Source organism: Magnolia sinica, chromosome 19 (genome assembly GCF_029962835.1).
Source record: "Magnolia sinica isolate HGM2019 chromosome 19, MsV1, whole genome shotgun sequence".
Lineage (NCBI taxonomy): Eukaryota > Viridiplantae > Streptophyta > Magnoliopsida > Magnoliales > Magnoliaceae > Magnolia > Magnolia sinica.
Genome location: NC_080591.1, coordinates 7,626,299 through 7,646,769, shown reverse-complemented (window position 1 = coordinate 7,646,769; position 20,471 = coordinate 7,626,299). Strand labels below are relative to the sequence as shown.

At 40.5% G+C, this 20,471-nt stretch overlaps 2 protein-coding genes across 3 annotated transcripts; both read left to right on the top strand.

Moving 5' to 3' along the window:
- Positions 1 to 2,681: 2,681 nt before the first annotated feature.
- LOC131235360 (loganic acid O-methyltransferase-like) lies at positions 2,682 to 4,719 on the top strand. Its single transcript, XM_058232520.1, has 3 exons — positions 2,682 to 2,818; positions 3,466 to 4,122; positions 4,230 to 4,719. The coding sequence occupies exons 1-3, from the start codon at positions 2,741 to 2,743 to the stop codon at positions 4,590 to 4,592; spliced, it is 1,098 nt and encodes a 365-aa protein (XP_058088503.1). The 5' UTR covers positions 2,682 to 2,740; the 3' UTR covers positions 4,593 to 4,719.
- Positions 4,720 to 7,415: 2,696 nt separating this feature from the next.
- LOC131234335 (uncharacterized) lies at positions 7,416 to 17,428 on the top strand. 2 transcript variants are annotated; one of them, XM_058231141.1, is made up of 3 exons: positions 7,416 to 7,512; positions 14,556 to 14,636; positions 16,339 to 17,428. In XM_058231141.1, exon 3 carries the CDS (start codon positions 16,364 to 16,366, stop codon positions 17,195 to 17,197), a length of 834 nt encoding a protein of 277 aa, XP_058087124.1. In that variant the 5' UTR covers positions 7,416 to 7,512; positions 14,556 to 14,636; positions 16,339 to 16,363; the 3' UTR covers positions 17,198 to 17,428. The 2 variants fall into 2 exon arrangements, with proteins under 2 accessions (XP_058087124.1, XP_058087123.1); XM_058231140.1 differs by having other exon boundaries at positions 7,444 to 7,512; positions 16,305 to 17,428.
- Positions 17,429 to 20,471: the final 3,043 nt, after the last annotated feature.

Sequence of the window (20,471 nt, the reverse complement as noted above, 5' to 3'; positions counted from 1 at the left end):
GTGGATGCTTGCCAAATCTTATTAAGCAAAAACGTGAAAATTCCCAACCCCATGTAAATGGCAGGGTAAAAAGATGGTATATTGCTTTCAAGCTTTCAGTTTGTGTTAATTAGTAGAAACCATGGTTTAATGATCTAAAATGTTAATGTGATGAGATCACCCCTGACGGCCCATTCCTTGAATATCTTAGAGATTGGAACATCCAAACTATAAAACATTAATTTAGGGCTCGTTTGACATATCTACTTTAATCCAACAAGAGCTTTCAAATAAGAATTGTTCTAACAAGCTCTTTTTGTTTCAGCTCTTGTTTTAAATAAACTCATTTAGTCAAATCACTTTTTTAAAAGTAAAAATAAATCTTATTTAAAATAAGCATGTTTAGTAAAACGTTCAAGTAAGAACTTTTCTTAAGGCATTTGATGTCTCAATTTTAAAAATTACAACCACTCTATTATAATAGCAATATAAACTTGTTTTGGTGGATCGACTGTGTCTCAAATGGCAAAAGAATAGATAGCTACAATCTTTATATTTTAAAACATTTGGGCCATCTATTATGTTGAACATTGGATGTCGATTGTCCATGATACGGAGCCCCCTTTTATGTGGACCGTCCATCATGTGAGCAAAACCTTCAAAGTGGGCCATCCATAATGGGAGACCTGTGTTGGATGTGCACAATTCATCATTAGGGGCTGACCTTTGACATGGACTGCCCATTATGTGGGGCCCACCAACAATGCTCCTTTATGTGGGATCCCTTAATTTCCACTACCCATCATGTGGAGTCCACATTTGATGAGTGCATTATGTGGGCCCCACCTTCGAAGTGGCATGCCATCATGTGAGGCCCACTTTTGATGTCCACCATCCATCATGTGGGGTGCACCTTCTATGAGGATCATCCATCATGTTCGGCCACATTGGATATGTGTCGTCTCTATCATGTAAGACCTTAGATGTGGACTGTCCATTAGGTGGGGCCCACTTGATGTGGCTTGTCCATCATTAGGGGTCACACTTTGATGTGGGCCATCCATCATGAGAGTCCCACTCCGTCCCTTATGTGGGCCCACCTTGATGTAGACCATTCATTATGTAGGGCCCCACTTTTAATATGGTTCGTTCATCATGTGGGCCCACCCACTTGATGTGGATGGTCCATCATGTTAGGCCACACTTTGATGTAGGTCATCCATCATGTGGGACCCACCTTTGATGTGAACCGTACATTATGTGGGCCCACCTTAATTAATGTGGGTCATTCATCATGTGGGTCCCCACCTTCAATATGGGTTGTTCATCATGGGATCCCACATTTGATGTCCACCATCCATCATATGGGTCCCACTTTGCTATGGATTGTCCATTATGTGGGGCCCACTTAATATGGATACTCCACATTTTGATGTGGGCCATCCATCATGTGGGACCCACCTTTGATGTCCCCCATCCATCATGTGGGGCCCACCTTTGATGTGGATTGTCCATCATGTGGGGCCCAACCTTCAATATGGATCGTTCGTCATGTGGGCCCACCTTTGATGTAAACCTTCCATCATGTGTTCCCACCTTCAATGTCCACCATCCATCATGTGGGTCTCACCTTTGATGTGGATGGTCCATCAGGTGGGGCCCACCTGATGTGGATTGTCCATCATGTTGGGTCATATTTTGATATGGGTCATCTATCATGTGGGGGCCACATTTGATGTCACCGTGCCGTATTTAGGTGCCTTAATGTGGACCATTCATCATGTGGGGGCCCACCTACAATATCGATCAATCATCATGTGGGCCCATCTTAGAAAGATTGTAAAAAGCAGAGAAGAGGGCATGCAATATGGAATCACTTAAAAACTTTAAGGACAAACTTGTTTAAAAATAAACCAAAAATGTTCACTTAAGCTAATAAGCTCTTAAAAAACAGGTAACCTCTTTATCACTTATTTTTAAAGAGCTTTTTTACTGGTTTCTAAAAAATTAAGTGATAAACTTAGAACCTTATCAAGCAGTATATTTTTAATATCAGAGCCTACTCTTTTAGAATAAACTAATAAACTCTTATTAGTAGAGATGCCAAACAGTCCCTTAGTTATTACTAGTTGGATGGGAATTGTATCTGTATTTTCATTATTAGCCATTTCTTTATTGATTTCCTATTATAAGGTTTAAGATTTTTTATATAAAAGAGCTTTGGCCATGAGGCATTTACAGTGCAACTCATAGCATCTATGATTTGGATCACTGAACATTGTACCCCACATAAAATAACTACAACCACTGCTCAAATTAGGATGGGTTCATGTGGAAAACACTTTTCACACCTTTACCTTTTTTTTATGAAAGGCTTCTTGCATTCATCAAAACAAATATCCACCATACATGCATTTGCATTATATAGACAACACTCCCCATAAAGAGAGCATCATGCACGAGAGGAAAGAAAATAAAAACGTTTCCTATATATTAAGCATCCACATCATCAGTTGAACTGTGTCAAGTCAGTAGCTAAAAATCTCATTAATGCCAGCAGGTAATACGTGCAACATTACCTATATATCGTTGGAACATGGCACTCCGTGTATCATGAGAGCCTCCTCACTGTTAGAACCTGTATCGCATTTAATTTTAGTGGACCGAACCATCCATTCCTTCGTTATATATAGAGTACATCTGCACATATTGCTTCCACGTCAGAAAGTTTTCTGCACAAAATCAAAGGGACGAGAAAGCTATGCAGCAACAATTCGAGGCCGTGTCCATGACTGGCGGTCATGGCACAAACAGCTATGCTAATAATTCCTTGCTTCAGGTCGCTAATTTTATTCTTATCTTTGCTAAGACCATATGTTACCAGATTATATACACACACATGCACACACACACACACAAAGATATGACGTTCCGATCTGAGATGCCATGACATATGCACACACACTAAGATATTCCAGATCTGACATGCCATGTAGCTGATGGAAAGGCTGCAATTTTGGTAAGCGCACTTAGGTTTTGAGTTGTGATTTCAGCCCATGGATACCCGTAGCACCCAACCCAACTTAGTACTTGTGAGCGGTCGAACTCGGTCTGGATTGGTCCAGGTCAGACTCCGACTCAGATCGGGTCAAGCATGCTGAACTCAGTACCAAGTCGGGTCGAGTTCAGGTCAGGTCTATTTCAAAACCGGATCAAGTAGTGTCGGCCATAACTCGGTCGGACTCAACTCTATGCCCAGCTCTAGTACTATGTGCAGCTGAGTGTTGACCATTGACAAGAAAATTCTCAATAGCTTGTATTCGACTTTAAGTAAAATCAAAAGTCAGGTCCACATATTTAGTGTTGTTTTGAGATAAAGAACCATTTATAATAGCAACCGAAAGATGGACAATTCTCAATGTTCAGGTAAAAACATAGATGATAATGGTACTGAGTGTTGGTTGACTTGTTTTTCATTTGATGCAGAGAGACGGGGCGAATCTAGTGAAGACGATGATAGAAGAAGCTGTAGCTGAAAAGCTTGAAATTGATACGTTCCCTTCAGTTGGGACATTTAACATAACAGACTTAGGCTGTTCTGTTGGACCCAACACTTTCTTAGCGGTGCAAACGATTGTAAAAGCTCTAGAGCACAAATGTGCATCGTTAGGCCTTAGTTCTTGTATGCCTGAATTTCAAGTGTTCTTTAGCGATCACTCATCCAACGATTTCAACACCCTCTTTGCATCCCTCCCTCCAAATAGGCCATACTTCGCCACAGGCGTTCCTGGGTCATTCTATGGCAGACTGTTTCCCAAGGCCTCTCTGCATTTTGCCTACTCTTCTTATGCACTTCATTGGCTCTCTAAGGTGCCAAAAGAGGTGCTAGATAGAAATTCTCCGGCATGGAATAAGGGACGGGTTATTTGTTTGGGAGGGCCTAGGGAGGTTTTTGAGGCTTTTTCAAGGCATTTTGGAAGGGATGTCGAGGCCTTCCTCAGCGCGAGAGCACAAGAGATGGTGAGTGGAGGGATAATGGGTCTTATAATTCTTGGCAGGGATGATAAAGTTGCTGAAGCTAAATCTCCCATTGGTGTGATCGGTGGTGTGTTAGGATCTGTGCTCATGGATATGGCAGCTAAGGTGATCGGATATGTTATTACCGTTGTTGATATTATTATTATTATTATTAAAAATAGGTTAAGGTCATCTATGGGTATTAAAACATGGATTTTTGTTTTATTTTGTAGGGTACAATTGAGGAAGCCAAAGTAGACTCCTTCAACTTACCAATATTTACCCCTACTGCCAAAGAGTATCAAAAGCTGGTTGAAAGCAATGGATATTTCAGCATTGAGAAATTAGAACTTGTACGAGATGATTCTGACCGCAGTAGCGACGTGGCTATAGACCCGAAGATGTTGGCAATGCACGGAAGGGCAGCGACAGAAGACATGGTCAGAAAGCATTTTGGCCACGAAGTTGTTGATGAGGTTTACCAAAGAGGCGAGAAAAAGATCATGGAGAATTCCCACTTGTTTAAGAATGCAAATGTCCTGTTGCCATCCTTATTCGTCATTCTCAAGCGGAAAGCAGATCCTCAAATTGCATGATGCTTGCATTTTATCTATTGCAAATGAACGGTGTCGTTAGCTATATATCTAAAGCTTAGCTTATCTTCTCAAGAAGTATTCTTGGGAATTTTAATAAGGTGTCTTAGGGTTTGATCCTTCTCTTAAACGGCACATGCTACTGTGATAGTACCGTGTTTTAAGGGCCTGTATAATGGAGAGACTTCTCCCAGTGAGTGAGAAGCAGCCAGTCCTAGTTAAATAATTAGCTGTACTAGTTATTTGGTTTGAATATTTCTGTTGTGTTCTAATATATTGTTACTATGATAATGGATCACTTAAAACTAGTTGTATGATGACTTATCAAGTAGCCCATCTTTCCTGATAACATGCCCCATATTTCCTTGCAACACTTAACAAATTTCTTTTTTCTTTAATACAACAAAGATTATATTCAACAAATCCACCGAAGTTCCCACAAGCTTAAATCCTTTAGGTCTGGTTGCAAACATAAAACACCCCATTAAAGCTGTGAGACCAGCATGTTGGGGGACAGTGGAAGCACACATAGATGAATCAACTGAAATAATCAAATCACACCAAGCAAGCACAACGCAAACACTTCGAAGTTAACGTGAAAAAACTCTTACGGGAAAAAAATATGACACAAAGTGACAAAAAGCATTATAGTTAATTATGACAGTGAGAACACTATTAATTTGGTTAAAAGCTCTATTTATCATTCACATACTAAACACATTGATGTTCGTCACAATTTTATCTAACAGGTGCTTGAGGAATGAGGCGTAACTCTAGAGAAAATTCACGCCTGCGTAAATTCGGCGGATATACTCATCAAGGTGGTCCCTACAGAGGCATTCTTTCGATGCTATTGAACATGACTCGATGCAATCGAGAATTTTTTAAAAATCATGTTTTGTCTCTGGACAATTGAGGTGTTATTTTGATGTCATCGATATGGCTTCAATGCCATCGAAGGATTAGTTTCGATGACATCGAAGACCGTTCAATGCCATCGACAGTATCCACGCAAATTTTCGCAGAGTTGTGATTTTGCTGGATTTATTTCTAATTTTGTGTGGGATTCTTCTATAGCTTATAAATATGGGTGTAAACAAGATTGAGAGGTATTTATAAGGTTTCTAATTCGTCCAAGGGTTTCAAATGGTATAGTAAGGGTGAGATTCGAGGTTGTTCGAATCAGATAATCTCTCTCTTTATAATTTCTACTTTCATAGTGATCATCTGTCGCTTTGTGCCATAATTTTTTTCCCAAAAGAGTTTTTCCACGTTAAATTACTGTGTTATCTATGTGTTTGCTTAGTGCAATTGGATTACTCTCTTAATTTCAGCTCTATGTACTTTCGCGGTCCCCCAACACGAACAGCATGAATACACAATACATACATCACAGCGGGCTCCATGATCAAGGCATCAACGTGTTTGGGTGAGGCCAGGGCCACACCTAGTACGCTCCCCATTCAGCAACCCTTGGCCGTCCTTTTTTTCGTGTGGGAAGCACGCCAATGCTAACAAATGATTCAAACAAGGCCTGGTGAATTGCTTATTGGACCTCAAAAATCATCAAGCCCACGTAATAAACCTTTAGCTTCAACAAAAGGAAGACGTTGGGCTACCCTCCCGCTTAACTTTCATCTAGCCCACTTTGCAGCCAGAAGCGTAGCTAGTTGGTGTGACCTTTGAGGTCCGGTAACTAACTTATTCCAGGCTACATTTTGTCTTGCATAAAGACCCACCACGCTTGGGCTGGGTTTGGGCATGATCTTTGAGTCCTGATGAAGGTTTAAAATCGGTGCACCAGGTATCGTATCATTCACCACTAATACGGACCTGCCTTGCATCTAGCCATTTTGGGATTGATATAGTCATTTTCCTCGTAGAAGATAGCGATATGTATTAATAAGCTGCAACTTGGTTTGCGTCAATCTGCACGAGTTCGGTAGGGTTGCTAGGGTCATCTGATCAGCTTAGGGTGGGAAAAGTCTAACCTAATTTGAAATAGGGTTGGATTTTTTTAATTTTTTTTAACACACGCACACACACCCCCACACACTCACACCATAGGGTTGGATTCGAGTTGAGCAAATTCAGGCTGAGTTAGGTCGTGGGTCAGGTCGGGTCGGCTTAAGGTTGTGCACAAAGGAATTCAGGTTGGGTTTGGTCAGTCACCGGTGATTGGAATTTGGGTCAGGTAAGGTTGCAGGTTGGGTCCGCTTGAGGTTGGAGTTGGGCTCGGGTTGACCCTTGAGCCGACCCAACCTGCCCAACTGGCAACCCTACGTATCGAATGGTTTAAATGATACCTTTATCCTCGGTAGAGAAACCTAAACCCTAAACCCTGGCTCGCAGCACCCGTGCGTGCTTTCAGATGCGGATGATGCCATTGGCCGGGCTCCAGCCCCATCTCTTCCTTCCGTTGCTCCGAGCGGCGGACTGCCTACTCTGTTGCCTTACCTCGAGTTAGGACGGCGGCAGCGCAAAGGGCTGCTACCTCGTTGATCATGCCAATAGTCGTATGCTTGTCTCAAAGTGACGTTTGTGCTGCTACTGTTGCGTTGGGCGTTGGCCGATGAACTGGGTCGGGCCGGTATTCGACACTTTTCTGGGCCTCCATGTTTTCATGGGGCGGGCTCATAAGTATCCGATGGCCTACTCGGCCCATGTCCAGCCCGGCCCATTTCAGCCATATTTAAGCATGAGGAGAAACGCAATAAAGCGTGTTGAGCGGATCTGTCTTTCTGGCCCTCTCTCTCGCGCAGGTATTTTCCTTCTCTCCTTCTCCCTTTCATTTTCTAGGGTTTCTGTAACTCTCAGGGTTCGACGAAATCAAATTCCCTGTCTTTCTCTCTCCCTTCGTATGTCTTTCTTAGAAATCTTGCATTTAGGACTTTTTTTCTGGCATCTTCGGCTGCGAATCACTGTAAGATCTTCTTTTATTCCTTTTTTTCTTTTTTCTTTTTTTGCGATCTAGGGTTTTATGGCGTTAAAACTGTACCAGTGCATGGGTTTTTCATAAATCATGGACTCTTTGTTGCCAGATCATGCCCTGCTTCTATCTCTTGAAGCTAAGATTTCTATGTTCTAGATTTTTTCTCAAGGTTTTTAGGGCTTGAGATTTCCTTTTATGTATCGATTCCGTGAGTTATAAGTCTTTTTTATGGTGAAATCTCGAGATTAGGGTTTTTTAAGTGGTAAGAGATAGGATTCCTTCTCTTTGATTCTTTTTTACTGTTTATTTGATCTAGGGCTTTCAAGGGTTGAGATTGCCTTGATTGAGATTGTAGTATTGGGACTTCTTTAATGGCAGAATATTGTGTTTGGGCTTTCTTTTTGCGTTTGAGATTTTGTTCTAGGGCCAGTTTGGATGCGTAAATTCTTTAAGTTGTGACTTACAGGTAAGTTACAGGTGAAAGTCACTTACAGGTTATCCTATTTGGATGTAAGTTGTAAGTCACCTACAAGTAAGTTGGTTTTTGTGTTTGGGTAACCCGTAAGTTAGTTGCAGGTAAAAAGTTGTATATTCACACTAAGCAAAGCTTGGAGTAGGAAATCGTTCCAAAATGTTATAATCACATAAGAAATCTTGGCACCAAATATGTTATTTTGTTAAGCCCGTCTAGATGAATATTTAAACCAATTATTAGGCTAAACCAATCATCAAATGGGTCATAAAAATGGGCCCACGGATTCAAAAGAGGAGAAACATTGTACAATAGTGCTAGATTACATGGGCAGATGCTACTACCAGAATTCATGGCTCCCTGATCTAGACTATTGACCTGGTGGGGCCCACTTAGATGGGGCTATGTAAAAGGCATGTAAAATGAGACAAGATCAATTGCTTCAAGAACAAAAGGTTGCATAGGGACACATGGAAAATTTAATCATTTGATTTGAACCTTTCAATCAAGTTCAGCCCACAATTAATGAACCACCTAGAAAAAATCGCACTGGTCAAATGATTGTACCCATCCAGTCAATAGCCAAAAAATTGGCAGAAAATGGATGGTAAAGATTGTTTATGGAAATAATAGGTCTAATCAAGAATTCCAAACATCCATTTGGAGGAACCATAGTTGATTGCTTATGGTTGTAAACAATCCCTTTGATGATATGCTCCTAAGCATATCATCCATAGATTGGAAAACCAATGGCTACAAGAAAGAAGGCCAAGTTCCAAATCCACGCCGTCCATCAGTTTTGCCAGCTTATTTTAGGGCTTGGGCCAAAAAATGAAGCAAATCCAAATCTTAGGTGGGCCACACCGCAGAAAATAGCAGTGATTGAATGGCCACCAATAAAACTTCATGTGGGCTACAAAATTTTTGGATCAAGCTGATATTCGTGTTTACCCTTTGTCCAGGTATGTGTGACCTTATCAACAAGTTGGATGGAAAATAAACATTATGGTGGGCTCTAGGAAGTTTTTAATGATCGATGTTCAATCACCATTTTTGTGGTGTGGCCCACTTGAGATTTGGATTTGCTTCGTGTTTGGACCCATGCCCTAAAATGAGCTGGCAAAATAGATGGATATACCAAAAATACATTAAGGTGGGCCCCACTATCACTACATCACTGAATGACTTGTAACCCTAACTGCAGAGAGGGAGAGAGGGTAAGAGAGAGGGCACACGGTGGCCCTAATATGAGAGAGAGAGAGAGAGAGAGAGAGAGAGAGAGCTTACTGGAACTTCAATGGCCGAAGCTTGTTGTAATGGAGGTGTGTCCCCCCCCCTTAAAAAATTAGACCGTTGGCCTGTAAGTCACTTACAAGGAAGTGACTTCTCACCCCCAAGCCCTGGAAGTTTCTTGGCAGTTTTGCCTATAAGTGACTTACAGGTCATGACTTACAGGTGAATTTCATCCCCCAAACACCTCCTGCAAGTGACTTCCCTGGAAGTCACTGGCCACTAACCCAACTTACAGGCATCCAAACAGGCCCTTAGGGTTTTTAGGACTTGAACTCGTACTTTTTATGGATTTTATGGGAGAAGCTCATGTTTAGGCCATGTTTGGGTGCACAAGTGAATAAATTGTTAACATTGAGACTAATCAATGGACAATTGTGAAACATAGGGGTCGTTTGGATGCCTATAACTTTTAAGTTGTAAACAACTTACACCAAAAAGTGACTTTTGTGTTTGGGTAAACAGTTTCGATGGAAGTTGTAAATTACTAAGAGGCTTTCCCTTCAATGCAAATTTGGCTATAAAATGTTTTTTTTTTTTAGGTGTCTTGCTCGTTTAAGTGAAGCCTTAAACTTACTGATGGCTTCTGGTTTTTTTTTTTTTTTCAACTTGAAGGTTTCAACCATCAATTCTATTTCCTCAAGTCAAACACAATATCGACCCCATTGATTCTCTTTCCTATCACCAAAACAAGGCAAGGAGAATCTTTTTACAGAGATTTTTCCAGAAAAGTCATTCCTGGGACCCTTTTATGATTCCTAGCATCCAAACTCATAAAGGTTATAAGTTGCATCATTCCTGTGATTGGCAGAAGGACAGGCAGTGGTTTTCTCCCTATAAATTCTTTCCTCCAAAAGGCAAAGGTGGTTTGTTATTTCCACTACAAGTGTTTCCTCAGGACATACGTGACCATTACAGGCTTACGGACCTTAAAATGTTACAGGCTCACAGCCCTGTATCGGCCAATACAGGGCTGTTACAGGCTTTTTCTAAGGTACCTCGGTTCACCCCTGTATCATGTAACGAGGGTGAGTGATACAGTCACATAACAGGCTGGTACAGCCATAACGTAACTGACATTCAAAACCTTGCATACAGTGCACGTGGAGCGAGACCAAGAGGAAGTTGTTTGCAAGATGTGGGAGAGAGGAGTGGAGAGTCACTTGTGAGTTTGTTTTACATTTGTCGGTACTTGGGATCACGAAATGTGTCGCCTGACTGGACTTCACATGCTGATACTATAACGAGCACTTCAAAAATAATGCTTCAATAATGATTTAGACCTATGACTCTTGGAATTGAATTTCAACTTTTGAAAATGATCTTGCATCGATTGACAAATTGATGGCAGAATCATCCATTCAATGTAATTTTTTCCCCATGGACGCCTATAGACTAGCATCCAAAGCACGAATGGTTCCAACCATTAGAACATGTCATCATATGGAAATAAAAGGAATAAATGATCTAAAATTCTAACAATAATCATCATAACCGAGAAAATCATAAAGGAAACATGCAATGGAGCGGGCCATCACTACAACCATGGAGTATGGAATTCAATTACTACTTAGGTTGGATCCGTCAGGATGAGACCTCCCGATCTTGCATGGTCACACCCAATCGATCAATGAAGATCACTAGTCCGAAGAACCAAGAAGTTTCTCGGATTAGGGATTTGAGAATTTGGGGATTTAGGGTTTAGATCGGTTCTCAAGATTTTGATCGAAGAGGAATTAGCCAAAACAAAAAAATAGAAGAAAGAAAGTTATTACCTTGAGGAAGTTGGAGGGGCACAAGAAGAAATTAGAAGAAGAAGATCAAGAAGCACCATTAGAGAGAAGAGAGGAAGGAGGCAACCAACGGGTTTGCTTTTCATTCATCAATAGTTGAAATTCGTGTTTAGGGCTTTACCCCACTTAAATAAGCACATAAAGACATAAAATTACTAAAATACCCCTAGGATAAGCAAATAAAGATATAAGATTACTAAAAGACCGCTAACTAAGTCAAAAACGTGCAAATAACATAAGTACGGGAAAGTTTGGGCGCTCGGTCCTCTTTCTCCAATCTTCCTTCACATGTGTCTTCCCTAAGTGGGGTCTTCTATATGTCCAATCACATGTGAAAGGTCTTCAGCTCCTCAATATTCTCCTATCCACAAGGACGGCACTTGTGGTTGGCGCTTTCTTCGTTGGTACACCTTGAATGGACGCCTATAGACTAGCATCCAAAGCACGAATGGTTCCAACCATTAGAACATGTCATCATATGGACCCCAATGGGTGCAACACATGCCTGAGTTGTGACACAGGCAAAACAAACTCTTTGTGGAGAAGTCTCTTTAACTGATACCTTTGGTTACCAGACAGGCTTCATCTAGTTAACTTTACTTAAATGCCATCTACTTTTGTTTAAAGCCTTTCCCATATCCTTTTAGCAACTAAGAGGAGTAAGTGGGTACAAAATTTTGCCCCTGGCTACTCTTGTTATATATGGTGGAGATTTAGATTGGCGTTTCTTTGACTTGGCTTTGGGGCTTGAAATCACCCCTTGTATATCGTTATTTTTAAACTTGTACTTTAAAGTGTAAACTCATTTCAACTTTGATATCTTCTCATATGTTTTCACTATCTCCCTTTTGTCAATGGTAGTGTTTACAGTATCAATATCGCGTTACATATCACACCCTTGGGAAACACTTGTAATGGTCCCATATGTCCCGAGGAAACACTTGTATCGGGTAATATATCTCACTTTTTGAGGAACATTGGGAAATTGGTTGAATTTTTCAATAAAACTTCAAGGATTGTTTATATATATATATATAAAATCATTAATACACACTTTTAAATCATAACATCACAAAAATGAAGTGCACATAATAGGTTTACTTTGTATAGGGTCCTAAGCTATGCGTTGTCTGACTGAACTGACGTTACTATAGTCAAAGTGAATTCATAACATTTATAAATGTAAAAAGACATTTATGGAAACACAACCAAAATAATCAAAAGCAAAAGAAGAAAGTAGAAATTTCGGCCAAAATATTTTTAATATTTTTTTCTTTTTATATTAAAAAATTATTTTTTTCGAAAAATAAAAAATGCATGAATCAGTAAATCAAGCCTTATACATGTTTGATTTCGTGTTTGGAGTGTAAGATTGCAACCAATTTGGGAGAAATTAGGGAATTTTTTAATTTTTCCAATTTCCCCCAAATTGGACCACTTACCCTTAAATTTTGAAATTAGTGTGTATGTAATGATGATTTCATTAAACATTCCTACATACTGTGAAATTGGACTCAATTGACTGCCACTAGAAACGGAATTTCAAAAAAAAAATTTAATTAAAATTTTTTTTTCCAAAAAATCATGAATCAGTAGATTGAGCCTAATTCATGTTAGATTTTGTCTTTTGAGTGTATGATTGCAACCAATTTGGGAGAAATTGGGAAATTTTCAAATTTTTCCTCAAATCAAACCACCTACCTTCAAATCTCGAAATTGAAGGTTGAAATCCTTGATTTTCCATGCAAAACATGGAGAATCAGGAATTTCTAACCTTTTGGCACTGATTTTGTATGATTTAAACAAAAAAAAAAAAATGGATAAAAATGCAAAATCACTCACTGAATGAAAACCGACCCCAAATCTGCAAAAACCTTGATTCCGATTTGAAATCTCTCTTACTCCCAAAAGATTGCAAAGGATGGACCAAAATCCACCCACAATGTGTTTAGATTAGAGAAGAATCAAACAAAAAAATGGTTTGGAGAGTTTTTCACAAGAAATCGGATTGCTCAGTACGCTCTTATCGTACTGAGTAAACTCAGTTGGCCCCACCGTGAATGTATGTAGTCTATCCACGCCGTCCATCCGTTTTTCCATATAATTTAAGGCGTTGAGCCCAAAATTGAAGAATATCCAAAGATCAAGCATATCATACTACAGGAAACAGTGGGAATAATGATTTCCACCGTTGAAACCTTGTTAGGCCCCACGGTGATGTTTATTTGTCATCCAAACTGTTCAAACAATCTTACAGACATGGATGAAGGGAAAACATAAAAATAAGCTTGATCCAAAACTTCTGTGGCCTCAAGAATTTTTCAACGATAGATCTTCAATTCACATTGTTTCCTGTGGTGTGGCCCATTTGAGCGTTGGATATACTTCATTTTTGATCTAGAATTCTAAAATTATCCCATAAAATGGATGAACCGAGTGGATAAAATACATAAATCATGATGAACCTCACAAAGTTTACTCAGTACGCTAATTGTACTGAGTTACTCAGTACACAATCCGCTTCCTTTTCACAAGAGGCAGCAGTGCTCCTATCTATGTCGATGATATAGATATCTTCGTTACCAAAGACTTCTTCGGTCAGGTTCTTCTATGGGAAGCTCTCTATTTGTCAAGTGCACTCTCAAGCCTGAAAGCCTCCATGTGGCACTGTGATGCTCCTCCTAAGGTCGTGGCCTTTGCATGGCTAGTTGGTTGGAACAGTGTTCTCCTTATTGATATTCTTCAGAAAAGTTGAGGATCATTCATAGCATGTGCTCCATGTGCTTGCGCAGCGTGGAGTTGGTAAACCACTTGTTCATCCACTGCCCATTTGCCTACTCGTTGTGGGAGAGTTTTTTGGCCTTTTTAATACATCATGGGTGCTGCTAGGAACCATTGAGGCTTTATTCTTAGCCCGGCATGACAGAGGTGTTGGGAAAAGTGGCAAGGTTTTATGTAGGTTGTCTTTGTTGACTGGTCGGTCATGGGCTATCTAGGGGTAAAGGAACAACCAGTGCTTTTGGGATCAAGGCGGCTAAGCCACAGGGGTCTTTTGGCGGGCTAAGTCTGACATGCTAGAGTGGGCTTCTTATCTCCCCTTTTTCAAATAGGGTGTGGTTGTTGTTTATGGTTGGTTCCTTTTGGCTTTTTTCTAATAATATTTCATTACCTTTCAAAAGAAATTGTAGGTTTCTACACTCGTAGCATCGATTAACTTTTCTAAGACTGTCATCCCTCAGTAATGCGAGCATTTATTTTATTCAGTCTATTCTTTTGATCATCCATTTTGGTTTGTAGGGTTTACAGTGCACATTTTCCTACTCTGTTGTGTCCATACTCAAGGGTCTACCAATTGTGTTTTATGTTTCGGTTGTTGTTGAGCTATGTTCTTAGTTTGTACTCTCTTCATGATGCTATCTACTATTATGCATTTTACCTAATCTTCTTTTCTTGTATTCTTTATTGGCATGACTTACCAGATTTGAATTGGGAAGAAAGGAGAGATTTCTCTTTGGGCTTTAAGGCGGGTCCGGTTCACATATTTCAAACTTTTGCATAAGGTAAGAAAGCAGAATCAATCTCCTAATCATCAATGATAGGGTACTAGGAACTTGTTTGCCTCGCATTCCTTTCTAGCATGTTCTGTAAATGAAAAATTGGAAGGAAACATGTCCTCTTTTTTTTTTTCGAAAGGTTGGAAGGAAACATGTCATTGAAGATGGAAACTGCTATCAAATAGTTTATGATTGCAAAGTACATGGCATGTACTTAATTGAGGTTTTAGCATGATGTAACTGTAAAAGAAATTGTTCTTTTTTGTACTGTGAAAGTTTAAAACATAAAGAAATTCTTTTACTGGATTCATAGGTATTATTCTTTTCACGAGTGGTGATCCTTGGGTCTTGGATCTATGACTCTTTGAGAGCAATGAGGCGTAGCTGGCTGCTTTCAAGGGTTAAAAATTTTCTAGGAGAAGTTTATAGGTTCAAATTAAAACACACATACCCTTGCATGTTTCAAGTGACACTTTTGAGTCCAACCCACATATTAGGAGAGGAGGATCTACTTCATCTCTTGGAATGTGAGGCAAAGCCCACCAATTGAGGAAAGCATGCATCAATCTATTCTCTACCCTAAGATGCATCAACCAATTTAGGTGAATCAATCTCCACCCTAAGTGTCATAGACTCTTTAACTCTATGATTAGCCAAATTCCAAAGGAAGAAGTTAAAAGCCAAGTTTAAAGTGGATAAAGTCTCCACCAGATGCCAGAAAATTAATTTGATGTTAGTTTCATGGCTAACATGGGCAAGTTTGGGGTTGGGAAGTAGCTAGAAATTATCATGATGAGATCAAAATTGATCTTTTCAGGCGTGGTATCCATGGGAAGTTCAAATCCGAGTGATAAGAGAAGGGTTAAGAATCTTCAAAGTAGATTTTGCTGCTCCGATCATTGTGGAAGGAGATAGAATGCTATTTTGTGGCCATCATCTGATAACCCAGAACCATGGTGACTTTCACTGTTAATGTAGTTAGTTTTGATATGGCTCTTGCTCGTTTCTTTTGACCATGTTCTGAGGGGGGAAGCATATGTAATTACCTTGCCACTTCTTCTCAATTGCATTGATGTTGACTATAATCCCATGGATAATCATAAATTGTGACAGGTTAAATAAACTAATGCTCCTTTGAGATCTATCCAACTAAGGAATGGTAGATAACCATGTTCCAGGCATAAAAATGAAATGTGGATGACTTTATTACTGAGTTTTCATCCATATTCACTCAGTCTCTCAGCCTTTATGGGAGGCCCAATAAGTTGAAGTAATTGAACACTTTGTCAACCCAATAGATTTGCAGTATTCCTTATTGAAGGCTCCATTCATATTTGAATCCACATTGTTGCCACAAATAGGACTTGTTTGGATGCTTAATGTCCTGTAACCACTTAGGGAAACACGATATGCAAATGGTGAATGTGCTGACGAAGAGAACTTATCATCACCTACAACTGCTTGTAGGCTAGCTTCCTACCACCCATTTCAAAAGCACTTTGCCCTTGAAAAGTATCAAATATTTTCATGGGCAAAAGTGGAACAAATTTTCGAAAGGCGTAGAAATGTGTGAAAAGTTGCATCGTGTATCTTGCATGTATGTCTTTTTTGTTACTATGGCAGGGAGGGAAATTGATGATAGAAGAGCTAACATTGTTTCTTCTCTTCTGTGAGATGCACTTCCTGGCATCATCTTACCCAAAAGCAGGTATTAAGTTGGTTTTTATCACCGAATGGATAGCAAGAAGTTCATGCAGTTGGTCGAGGAGAAGAAGAAGAGAGCTCTTGAGAAGAAAGAGGCCCCCCTGAAATGGGAACAGAAACTTGAAGCTGCTGCCAAGGCAAAAGCTGATGCTGAAGCTAAAGAGAGAAGGCTTAGAGCTGCAAAGCAAAAGAAGAAGTCCACATCAGAATCTGATAGTGATAGTGACAGCAGTGATGAGAGGAGAAAGGCGACAAAAAGGACCCACAAGAGACACAGGAAGCATGCCCCCTCCGACAACTCTGATGACAGTGAAAGGAGAAAATCTAGGTGGAAATCGAAGAAATGGGGCTCCAGCTCAAGTGGTGATAGCAGCGGTGATGAATATGGAAGTGGGTCGGAGGAAGATCACCGGAGGAAGAAGCGCAGCCACAGGCGGAGACAAAGACGCCGCCATTCATCGAGAACAGATTCTAGCTCATTGGAGTCCTCAAGCGATGAAGATGGTGAAATCCCAAGGAAAAATCACATGAAGCACCACAAACATCATCACCACCACCACCACCACCATCACCACCACAGATCAAGCGCGGAAGACTTCACATCATCAGATTCTGAGGATCACAGGCATAAGCAGAGGAGCAGGTCCCTAGGTAAGTCATCAGACGACAACCATGAGGACTCAAGCAAACCAAGAAAGCATAAGAGGTGTCATCATCGGCATGGACACCACCATCGACACCATCAGCACCATGCAAATGATCGCCACCACAACCAGCACCCAGAGGAATTAAATGGGAACCCCTCAGAGCAGGACAGCAAGAAACGGAGTGCAGCAGATATTGATGGTGGCTATGACAGTTAAATCAGTGGAGTGATCCATACAATCATAGAAGTTGTGTATGTGGTTTCCTCTTCTTTTTCACTCTGTTTTTGGAATCTTTTCTTGGTGGAAGAAAGTATGGAAAACATGACCACTTCATGAACTGTGATTTTGGAACTCTTCTTTATGGGGGAGAGCTCAAATGGATGCCATATTTTCTTTTCGGGTTTGAATGCTCAAATCATGCAAATGCTGGGACCTTTGAAGACTTCACTGACATGGATCATTATCCGTTGGGTTGATAAACATGTTTTTAGCTTTCAAATGTGGAAATGCTTGCGTCTTTCTTGTTTGTCCTATGTTAATGCTGTGATTCTTTATTTTGAGCTTCATTACAAAGTCTACCCATTGTGACAGATATTGCTGAGGTTTTGAAAATCTCACAATATTACTGCTTATCACAATAATGTTGGGAGAGTTTCAAAATCTAGGCAGTTAATTTTGTGCAATTTTATTGGAAAATTTATTTAGAAGTAAAAATAATTTAGTATATACTTTATATTCAAATTTTATTTTATTTTTTTGGGTAATTTAGAGTAAATTTTTTTCAATATTTTATTTAATTTCAGCAAGACTTTTGCAAAATCATTGTGGGGTAAAATGTCAAAAGCTGGAAATCTTAAGAAAAATCTTGGGTTATGAAATTGCCAAGAAGGAGATTTGGCACTGACTCTTGCTATGCAGCAGGCTGTGGTTCCAAGGCCCAAGCGATCCACACATGCCAGGTCGGTTTCTGTGGAGCTGCATGCGGGCTCAAGTTAACCTCAAATGTGTATGTATGTGCGTGATTCCGGCGGTCTTGGTGTTAGTCTTCCCCATTGATTTGCCTAGTTTGTAACGGCTATCTGGACCATTTTATTTCAACAGCAGCCTGCTGAAAACTATTGCCAGTGGGTGTGGTGTGTGGAGCGCAAGTGCTACATGATTAGGTTTCTATATCTCACAAGAGGCAACTGGTTTGATGACATCATTGAAACCTTGCAGTCACTTTTAAAAGTGGAAATGGGTGAAGATGACCGATCAGGTCATTGGACCCCACCTGCAATAAGTGTGATTGAGATCTAAAGATTCAACCCATTGAGCCAGTATGGGTCGAAAGTTTGACCCAAGTTACTAGATCAATTAGGTCTAGAACTTATCAAGGTTAACATCCTGACCTGACCTAGACCTTGTTTTAAGGGGCTGTTTAGCATTTCCAGTAACAAGAGCTTATTTGCTTATTCTTAAAAAAATAAGCTCTTATTTTGAAAATACTGTTTGATAAAGCTCCAATTTTCTCATTTATTTTTTTAGAAACTAGCAAAAAAGATATTAAAAAATAAGTGACTCTTTTTCTTTAAGAGCTTATTTGGCATGAGCAATAGACAATTTTTACTACTTTTTTGACTTGTCCTTAAACTGTTTTAGTAATTCACATCTTGCCCTCCTCTTTACAATCTCTCTAAGGAGGGCCCATATGATGAACAACCCATATTAAAGGTAGGGCTCTACATGATGAATGTTCCACATCAAGGTGGGCCCCACATGAAGGACAATCCACATTAAGTGGGCCCCTCACCCAATGGATAGTTCACATCAAAGGTGGGACCCACACGATGGATGGTGGACATTGAAGGTGGGACCACATGATGGAAGGTTGACATCAAAGGTGGGCCTGCATGATGAATGATCCATATTGAAGGTTGGGTCCCACATGATGGACAATCCATAGCAAGGGTAGGACCCACATGATGGATGGTGAACATCAAAGGTGGGTCCCAAATGATGGATGGCCCGTGTCAAAATGTGGCCCCGCATGATGATTGACTATCTACATCAAGTGGGTCCCACACAAGGGACATTTCATAGCAAAGGTGGGGCCCATATGATGGATGGTGGACATCAAAGGTGGGCCCACATGATGAACAACCCATATTCAAGGTGCCCCCCACATGATGAATGGTCCACATCAAGGGGGGCCCATGAGATCGATGGCCCACATCAAAGTGCAGCCCCAGCATGATGGACCATCCACGTTAAGTGGGGCCCACTTGATCAACAGTCCACATCCAAGGTAAGACCCACATGATGGATGATGGACATCAAAGGTGGGCCCACGTGATGGACAGCGGACATCAAAGGGATGAATGATTCATATTGAAGGTGGGGCTCACATAATGGACAAAGTGGACCTCACATGATGGATGGCCAACATCAAAGTGTGGCCCCTCATGATGGACAATCCACATCAAGTGGGCCTCACCTAATGGACGGTCCACATCCAAGGTCTCGCATGATGGATGGCCCATATCCACAATGGCCCAACATGATGGATGATCCACATTGTTCCCACACAATGGATGGTGGAAATCAAGTGGATTCCATGTGATGGGTAGTGGACATTGAGGGCCCCACATAAAGGTTGATGGTGGGCCCCACACGATGGATGACCTACATTAAAGTGGCCCCAAATAATGGACGATCCACGTCAAAGGTCAACCCCTAATGATGAATGGTCCACATCCAAGATGATCCTTGCATGATGGACAGCCCACTTTAAAGGTTTGGCTCACATGATGGACGATCCATTCAAAGGCGGGCTCCAAATGATAGATGATTCACATCCAATGTCCAACACAATGGATTGCACAAATGTCTTAAAACATGAAGATTGTAGCCATCCATTCTTTTGCCATAGGGGTCATGGCCAATCTATGATGAGATCCACTGATACAACAGTCTAGATCGCTATTATAATGGAGTTGTTGTAATCTTTAAAAATGACATCAATTACTCTTTAAAAAAGCGCTCTTATTTGGATTTATTTTTTATTTTTTTATTCAATTGGACAAAACCTAACAAATCCACTATCGATAAGGCCAACGTTTTGACCCGATTGTAAAATGGGTTGCACCTGAAACTTCCCCTGACCCAACTCAACCTATTTGCACCCCACCCTTTTATTTTTTTTCCTTTATTCTAGAAATGCACTAGTCAGGTCCTATTTTCCTCTCCCCATGGGCTAATTGGCTTTGATATATGTAGAATGGGTCTCTGAGATGTTTCAAATAGGGACTTGTTGGTACCATTTACTGAAATTATAGTTGATGGGCTCCATCCAAGTGTTCTTTTGGACTGCATGCTTTTTCCAATTGCAATTTCTGTGCAAGTGGAAAATCACATTTCCTTGATTTAACAAATTTGTGTGTGGATTCGAATTAGGTGCGGCCCCGCCTCACCCAAGACTATAGCCCTTACCATGGGGCCCACCTTGATG